This window comes from Psittacula echo, assembly GCF_963264785.1.
Source record: "Psittacula echo genome assembly, chromosome: 6".
Classification (NCBI taxonomy): domain Eukaryota; kingdom Metazoa; phylum Chordata; class Aves; order Psittaciformes; family Psittacidae; genus Psittacula; species Psittacula echo.
The window spans coordinates 54,649,095-54,658,889 of NC_137743.1; the positions used below are offsets into that span (position 1 = coordinate 54,649,095).

Consider the following 9,795-nt stretch of genomic DNA (forward strand, 5'->3'; position numbering starts at 1 on the left):
CCAACAATTCCCACTTGTGATCCATCTCCAGTGTTTACAAGGGAACTACTCCAAGGAGCATTAGAAGCCTGATTTGGTGTCAAGTCTCCCAGCTCTGCTGTCACTTAGCCACAGTCTGCCTAGTTAGTCTGACAAAATGACAGAGCACACCAAGTAACCCTGACTGCCTTTCTATCATAGGGAATATTACAGGCTGTGTCAAGTGTAAATTCAAAAAATTAGAAGATCAATTATTTAGAATAGCAGAAATATGGAATTGCCTTCAAAGTCTGCTGGAACTTTTTCAAAAGAGTCTTCTATTTCCATGAACAGCCTCATTTCTCTGAGGCTGGGCTTCCCACCGTAGTTTTCCTGCTTGGAAGCTACAGATATCTGCAACAGAAATTGACTCTCCTTCCTTACCTGCTGGAAAGCTTCGTAGTCACACAAATATCCTTTGACTCTCTCTGTAGACAATATTCTTTTTCTCTCACTGCACTAGAAAAAGGCTGCTGAAAATTATTCTGCATTTGAAACAGGCTACATAAATCATTCAGTGCTGAAATCAAGCTGATCAGTCTGATCTACTTTTGTCATTAAGAGATAAGCCAGATTGTCGAGTTTGGTTTGTTTGTAGGGATGGGGTTTTTTTTGTTGTTTTGGAGATTAGGTATGTGATATACTTTGGTCTCAGTGCAACATGGTTTACATGTGATTTTACCCTTGGCTTTCTGAACAAGTTATTTTTCTGGCTTCCTTAAAACAGAAGCTTGAATTTTCACAGCCTGCAGGTTAGATAAGGTTCCATTCAGAGTTTCATTAGCTGCAGGACATGTGTTAGAAACACATTGATTAAGACAAAAATGAGAATGTGAGTTTTAGGCTGGTTTTAGTTCCTTGAGCCTGCCCAGTACAAGTTTGTTTTTTTGTTTTGTTTTTTTTTTTTTTTTTTTGTACAAACACACACATATAATTTCACTTCTTTCTGAGGAGAAAACCTAGGAAGTTACTGTATATGTTTCGGAGATACCATTAAAAGGACAGAATGCACTTTTCCAAACATTAACTGCCATAAATCCGTTAAAAAACCCATATAGAATAACTAGATAGTGATGATGAAAATAAGGAAAATAACAAAATCCCACAATAAACTGAAGATCTGCTATAATTAATTCTGTGATCTGCCCCTGCTAATATTGATTGGACCATGAACACCTCTTTTTCAAGAACATGTTAAAAAATCCCAGTCACTTCAATTCTTAAAACAACAAGAAAATAGAGAAAAATTCTGAACTTCTATCTACAGCATCCTCCCAACATTTCAGTTTACAAACCCTCCAATTTTAGCACTGTGTTGTGTGCCTTTTTATTTACAGGAGGATTTGCAGCAGGAGAAAGAAATTCAGCCAGTTCATATGAATATATCAATAAGGGCTGCAGGATCTCAGCATTGCTGAAAAATCAGCCTTCACGGCTCTCCAGCTGCTTCCTGATCATATAACAAACTCAATCTTCTGTTTATAGAATTACAGCCTGTTACCATGGAAATAATTATGCTGCAATATACCCCTGCAGGATCAAATAAAGAAGGAGTGACTGAAGAGAGCAAACAGTAAGGGAGGAAACAATTACCCAAGACTATGGTAACTAACAAATGAAGCAAAGATAACTGTATGCAACACCCAAAGGTATGTGGGTTTGCATTAGCACATGGTATGTACGCATGCAAGATCTAGATACAGGTTTGCATATTATAAACCTAAAAAGAAGAAAAAAACCCCAACAAACACAGAAATAAAATATCATCTCTGCAGTCCCTATCTGCTACGTGCCAGATATTTTTGTGGCTCCCTGGCCAAGGCATGTTGTAAGAAGTAATTTTGTAATTTTCTCACTTTCAACTGGGAGATAACATTCTGAATTTGTTCTTCAAGACATTGTTTAACTCCACGTAAAATCTAAAGGTAGTCTCTTGTCTGTCCCCGTTTTGATGACCCTTTCACTGTTCATAGTATAAACATGCAGGAACACATCAGATCAGTCAAAGGTGGTAAAATCATACACAGGGCTCGGTTTCTCACACAGAGCTATCACAAATCATCCAGGTTTTTCCACTGATGGAGAATAAACAAAACCTAAGTCTGCGTGGCTACTTCAGGGTCTCTTGGCAACTCAGAAGGATAAGGGTTCTCTGCCACAGAATGAAGAGAGACCTGCTTTCTGCACCAGACTCCACTACTTAATGCAGCGTGGCAGGTTTGCACTGACTCCTTTTATCAGGCACGCAGGACCAGAAAATCAGGGAGAACTATACCACTACAGGCAGATTTTCTAGCACTACAGCATAAAAGTGCACTTGAATGTTACTGAACAACCACCAGTGTCTGGCTAATTCCCCTGCTGACTTGAATCCATTGAACTTTCCCATGTCTTCCAAATCCTGCTATCAAAACCTAGTGTCTTTGTCCTTGAATATTTTAGTCATTCATGCTAAAAACTAGCAAAATCAGCAAGGAAATATTGAATTAGGTAGGGCGAATCCCATTCTCCCCTTGGCTACAGTACTGCTCTTTTTCCATATCAAGTATTCATGAGCTTGCAGACAGTCACAACCTCCTATCATTACCAGAGCACTCGTATGTACAAGAAAGCCCATCTAACACCACTGTGGCCAGACAGGCTGAGGAACACAATGCTGCAAAGTAACACAGGAAAGCTCTCTGTGCCAGTGGCTCAATTAACCCAACAGCCTCTCTCAGAAACCAGCCGATGCCAGATGCTTCAGACAACAGGAGTGTTGAGAATCGATCCAATGTAATAAGGCCCAGGTAGCCAATAAAATTCTGCTGTCACTTTTCTGCAAAATAGAGAAGTCAGCTGCAGGGCAGGATATAAGAGGAAGAAGCACAGATTTATGGATCCAAATCCTAGGAAGGCAAAGAAGTCTCTCTGGATTTGTTCCATCTGGTACATATTTAGGTCATATGGTGGCTGGAGGTCTCTTTCTAGCCCCAGGTTTGGAGAAGTGAAAAGACAGTTCCGAAGCTGCTGTTTAACTGTATCTCAGTACACAGCCACACTGAGCACGAGCTCCAAGCAGCTGAATTCTGGCCCCAAGGTATACAGTGCTAACAAAGCTGCATCATATCACAAGCTGCTATATAAGTTGTGAATGTTATATTAAAAAACTTTTCCAATGACTTCAAATTATTTGGCTTAGTCCCCTAATAAAAATTATTCTAATATTCTCCTGTTACTTTTTCAGTTGTGTCTAAATTGGAAACAAAAGACAGAGCTCTACAGAATTCAAGACCACATTCAGCCAGAAATTTCTGAAACACTCAAGTCTGATGTTTCTGGTTAAAATCACATCCAATGATGCAGGGAAAGAGAACGAATACTGCCAGGAGCACACCTCTATAAGAGATAAAATCATAGCTAAGCACTACCAGCCTGTGGAGAGGCCTTAGTATAAACAAGGAACACATTTCTGAATTCAAAAAAAGAAAAAAATGTCACTGCTTGTACAGCCTCTCACTGTTCATACACATATCAAAACACACACGCACTCACTGGCCTTCAGATGTGACACTGATGTATTCTCCAACCACCTGCTTGTGATATGTGAAATACTCACTTTCAAATAACTTCAACTATTCTCAAGTGATTTTCTAGCACAAATGTGATTCAGATGAATAAATTCTTTTCTAGCCATACTGTGATAAGCCTACCTAATTTTCTCCCAGCTACTCTTGCTAAGGACAGGTAAGTAAGAGTGTTTACAAATAGCTCATGTCTGAACGTCATGAGCTGCAGTTCACAATAAATAAATGTCAGAATAAGCAGCAGCAGCCCAGCATTGTCTTCCCTCCCACATATCTGTCCTTCAGCTACCTAATGCTCAGTTGTTTTTGAGATCTCATTTTGAGTATGCTGACAGGTCTAGACACTACATCCAAGTCAAAATCCAAATTGGCAGGGTCCTTTGCTTACTCCCAGCTCAACTCTAGCGGTTAAAGGGCTCCTGCCTAATCAAATAGATACGTTTCTTTGTAAATTACAAAGCTGCCCATCAGTCAGTTTCAGCAAATCCCAAAGTGATTTTTAAATTTTGAGGAGACTTCCCTTAATGATTTTAGCACAGTAAGAAAAGGCAACCTGTTTTATTACAATTAAAGTATGTTCCTGAAAGACCTGCCCAGGAGTAATTTGTAAATGAAATGAAGATAGACATCCAAGAATTCAACTCACTTGTCAAGCTACTTCAGCACAAGCCAGCAGTCATGATTTAATTAAAGCTACAAAACACTTTTTTAATTTTGAATAAGCACTAAATACTGCAGTTTTCAGAAGACCCAAATGATGCTCAAATTCTAATAGATTTTTCCTCCCTAGTTCTGTAATTGTGGTTTCTGCAAGACAACACATCTAAACCTTGCACAAGAATCCCAAATCCTCAAGTCAATGTAGGAAATCAGAATTTGATTCACAATCATTGCTCTTTTGAAAAATCCACCCTTTTTCCTGTGCTGCTGGATTCACATGTACCATTGCAGGTCAGCTTCTGAAGTGATGGAGAATTGTACCTGTTGCAGAAAGGGAATCCAGATCAAGCCCAGGCACTTTTTGGAGCATTTTTAATTAGAGAAGTGCTCATTTTCATTAATTCTTTTTGTTCTATCTCATCCTATCCCAAAGAAGTGGGGCGAAATTTTCATACATAGCTATTCAAACTATGACAAAACTAGAAGGATTTGAAAGGTAGTCCTATAAAGATAATTCTGATTCAATTAGTAAAAAAAAAATATTTTATACAAATATTATGTTGTATTCACAAATATATACAACTGTATATTTGTATATATTCTGTCAGATAGAAAATTTCAAAAACTTGGCACAACATGAGGGATATTAAAGTCTCACCTCTGTTTTCTGCTATATGACAGGCTACAAAGATCTCTACAAAGCCAGAGTAACACTTTGCTTCAACAAAATAGCCTGAATATAAAACCTGTGCCATGCAGTAGAGGGTAAAAACCAAAACCTTGCAGGTGAAAGTGTTCAAATCTCTCAGTTTCAAAGGAATAAAGAACATGTAATTGCAGTAGCCTGAAATTCCTGGTAACCATTAATTTTAAACAGGAATAAAACCCTCTATATTCTACGCTGTGTAGCAGGGGCAGAATGGAAATTCACTTATACATCTATGGAAACTGAAAACTAAGCAGCTTGAAGGTCCAAAAAATGTTGATGCCAAAAGCCTTTTGGGGGGGGGAAAAAAAAAAAAAAAAATCACATTTAAGAAAAGAAAGGATTACTATAGTTATCTACTCTTACCCTTTGAGTCACCTAGGCAAGAATACTGCACAGTAAACCTTATCTTTTTAACAAGAAACTAGCTCCATTATGAGACCATTTACGAGCATATTATGGAACCGTAAGCAGAAATCTGTAATCTGTATAGTTAATGACCAGCATGCCTAAAATATGGAATTTTTCTTTTGTAACTGTCCCACATCAGTTCATGGAAGTCAAAATACATTTTCAACAGAACCAAATTTCTAACTTGCAAATCTGAATCAAATACTTCTCTGCAAAAACTTGGTAAGATCAGTTCTTTAGTACAGTTATGAAGGAAGTAGGAAGTTTCTAACAGCGGGCAAAAGTCAAAACTAAGCAATACCTTAAACTGGCAATTTAAGAAAGTAAAATGGAAATGGTATATTGTGAAAATTAACTCCAGGTATATTTGTGAATACTTTCGTCAGAGCAAATATAATCTATAGGTTAATCTGCTGCTCTCCTTTCTCTTGTTCTTTATAAATCAGAAAATTAATTACCCAGAAAATGGTCTCCTATAGTAGGAAGCTGAACATGTCTAATGTATAATTTATATATGGAAATCTAGGTGTCAACACTGTGAAAAATCATCACAAATATTTTTGCAGTTAGATTTTTCTGCATCTGTGTTCCCTAAAGAATGAATATAATACAGATTATCTCAAAGATATGAAGCTGTTCTAGTATATGGAGCTAAACTGCATTTTTAATTTCTTCTCAGCTACAAATCAATCAAAATAAACAAAGTTTCTGTGCTGTAGAAAGAGGTTATTTTGACACCATCCCTCTTAGGAGAGCACCATTCATAGTATGAACACTGACATTAAGAAAATAGAAATTAAACAGAACACGGTTTTCCAATGTACACCTTGCCATCTGTGAGTGGACATTTTAAACTCCTATTAGGGTTGATCAGGGTGGTCTGAACATGCCCCCTTTATTTTAAGGCTACCATTGTATCTTACTCTAGAGTAATTTCATAAAGGTCAAAATGCTTCAATGGAGTTTTGAAAACTAGTTCTGCTTTGAGACACTTTTAATAATAGCCTATGATTTAATAAGTATCTCATGGGCACTTTATAGGGTTCAAGGGCTGTCAACATTTGAAGAAGCCTGACAACTGAATCCAATAATTTATTTGCACTGAGGTTCTCTAAGCTTTCTACTATGGGTGTGTTAAGATGAGCAAGGCTTCAAAGACTTACTGCAGAGCTACTAGAGTGCTTTCTTAAATCAGCTGCCCAAAATTATTAGAAATTTTGAATATTCAAGTTTTAATAGACTTAAAGACAGGATAAGATCTTTGGCATTTCACAGGGAAAGGAGTGTTTGACATATCTCTGTGACATTTCCTTGTTGGGTAAGGAATTACTATGCCAACATTTCCAAGATGAAAACGTTATCTATCTTGAGTCAGCCTAACAACCTTCTGAAAGGGGAAAGAGTCGGAAGACACTTGTTGTAGAAGAGAGCAAGGAAATAGTATTTCCATTGATCACAAACCATTTGGACCCAAGACCAGACACTTGGAAATGACATCTGGAGAAGTTCTTTTTTGGTGTTTTCTTCCATGATTCAGCTTAATTCCTTTTTAAGTCAACACACATTTTGTGTCCATAGCAGCCTGTGGAAGAAGCTCCATAGTTTAACTACATATTGCATGAAAACACATTTCTCTTTCTTGTGTGTTTTGGGGTTTTTTTGGTTGGTTTTTTTTTTTTTTTTTCTTTTTTTGTTTGGTTTTTTTTCCCCTCTTTTGATTGTTGTTTTGTTTGCTTGTTTGTTTTATGTGCTTGCCCCACTATTATCCCATTCCCTAGACATAATCTTTTGGAGAGTGTTCACTAGTACAGTTGGAAATTTAGTCTTATATAGTATGGCTGTTCTGACATCACATCATATTTGCAAACAGCCCTTAATAACAAACTCAGATTTATGAATTTATCTCCTACTCCAGCCACCTGGTTACATTTAATGCCAAGTCAAGAAACCCCAACAGCACAAATAAGATCGCCTTTTGCCTGGCTGAGGGTGTTGGGTGGGGATAGTAAGTGAAGAAAAGTGCCTTAGAACTGGAAGATAAACATGGTCATAGTACATCTGTTATCACTAAGACTGACTCCTGACTGAAGAAGGCACTTCAGAACAATTCCACTTGCTCTCATGCTAAACTACTCCCCTGGAGGAAGAACCAGCCTTGAGGAACAAGGAGCAGGACCGTGGTGCTTTTGCTGCACCAGACTGTCTTTTTGCCTATGGGGACAGCTGCTACTCTTCCCTGTAATCTCTTCCAGAAGCATGCTGCACCATAGCCAGTTGCATGCCCGCCATCCCCATCTCTTAAGTATAGAAGGAGGTGACAAATCTTACTCTGGTTGCGCCTCGCTGTCTTTCTCAAGATGGCCTCCTCCATTCGTGCTTTTTCTTCCCTCTCCTTCCAGCGCCTCAGCTGCTCTTCTCTCATTTTGTAGAACAAGATCTGCTTTTGCTCTTCATTCAACTCTGCCAGGAGCTCAGGGTCAATATACATATCATGCAAAATTTGCTGCAGCATGATGACTCAAAAAAAAAAAAAAAAATGCAAAAAAGAGAAACCTGCTTCCAATTATACACTCACTAGAGTGACAAGACCCCACTGACAGCACTCCAGAAAGCAGCCTGCAGCAGAGGAGCTCTCCCACACCTGCCTGCCCAGGCGAGGTTTGATTCTTGCTCTGGCCCTCTTTGTGCAGGCATATTCTGCTCCTCGTCTCTTACAGGGACAGAGTTCTCTGCTTACCGCATCCTCCAAAGGCAGAGACAGGTTTCAAGCAAAAGGAAGGGGGAGTAACAGACAAAGGAAAGAAAAAAATGAAAAGGACAGGAGAGAGGAAAAAAAAAAAGTCACTTCAGTGCTCCTGACTGCAGACTGGTGAAAATAAGGGATTCTTGTCTGAACCCACCAGCTGAGCTCCCTTGAGCAGAAGTAAATCCAATGTAGAGAAAGTCTCAGACTTTCAGCTCAAATGCTTCCCTTCAGCAGCAATTCGCTCCCAAGGGTATAAGTGTCGCCCAGGGGTTTAAAGTGATGTCATGGTTAAAGGTATCACCTACACCAACAATATCTATGTCACTTCAGGAACTGATCTCTTCTGATAAGAGAGGAGAAACAGGTTTGCATATTATTTCCCAGCCTAGCCTAGTAACTAGTCTAAACAGAGCAGGTCATATTAGAGGTCCTATTTACCTGGTGTTGACAAATATAGTCATGCAAACTAATTAAAATGTCTCTAAAATTAAAAGTAGATGTAACAAAAGCCACAAGAATCTTGTTATCACATTATAAATAGTAAATAAATATTAATTAAACAAGAATAAGTTCTCAGCAGTTCATGCAGACTATGCCAGTCCTGCTGTTAATTCATTTTCTACTGTGTGACTGGAGAAAATTACAATGTTGCTCTTCAAGCAAATTCTAGCAGTAAAATAATATTATTTTGACACCAGGGTGAACAGCCACTTCATTATGAAAAAGCAAACCACATACACACACACAAAACCCCATAAAGCCAGAAAACCCCAAACCAAAACCACAACACACCAAAAACTGAAGTCATAACAAAACACAGATCACATTTACGTTTGCATCTCACTGCTTGATGTTATGCAAGAATAGAGAGCAGAAGCAGATCTGTACTCCCTCATAAGAAACCTGCTTTATAGATGGGTATCTGTTGAACTCTTGTGACTTCCATGATCCTCATATTCCAAAAAATTAAACTGTTAATGCATCTATTCATGTAACATTCTTTTCAGGTATGCAAAAGACTATCATCTTCATATAGGCATAAACTACATCAGATCTAAAATTCAAAAGAAGACACTGTATCACCTAGAAGTATGAATCCAAAGGTTATACTTGAGTGATGCCTTCAGCTGAAAGAGAATTTCATAACCCATTATGTTTGGGGTTTACAGAGTTCAGTTCACATGCATGCTATTCTGCAATTCAGGATCTCTCTGTGTACAGATTTTGTCTCCTAAAATAAAATGATTTTTTATTTTTATTTTTAAAGAAATACAATTTGGCAAGAAAAAAACCTCGGGTAAGAAAGACTTTCTTACTGCTTCTTTCTTCTGTTTCACTTGGACAGATATAAAAGGGAGAGCCGGGGGGGGGGGGGTTGGCCTTCCTTTCTCTGCTTTTATTCAATTATATTAGAGCTGTGGCTCCACATTTTGGCACTAATTGAAAAAGACTCACCTTTGCAAAGGCTTCAGGGCAAGCAGTTTTGCTGTTCTACCCATTTTTCATCTTTCTTACTTTATTTTACTTGACTCTACAGAACAGAAATCAAATCCTGATCAGAAATGACCACAGTGCAAAGAACAAACTCTTCATCAAGGATTATGTCCATTTAAGCATAATACGAAGAATCATTTCTGAACTGCATTTAGCTGCAGAAGTAGATCAGGATGGAGACACAAGACAGCATA

At 38.2% G+C, this 9,795-nt stretch overlaps 1 protein-coding gene across 1 annotated transcript in view; it reads right to left on the minus strand.

Moving 5' to 3' along the window:
• SH2D4B (SH2 domain containing 4B) overlaps nt 1–8,483 on the minus strand; it is a gene marked incomplete at its 3' end in the record, with an annotated part of 66,766 nt that extends 58,283 nt beyond the window's left edge. The window contains exon 1 of the mRNA XM_080621167.1: nt 7,690–8,483. Coding sequence (XP_080477293.1) covers nt 7,690–7,873 — 184 coding nt within the window. The 5' untranslated portion in view covers nt 7,874–8,483. The remainder of the gene's footprint in view (nt 1–7,689) is intronic.
• Nucleotides 8,484–9,795: the final 1,312 nt, after the last annotated feature.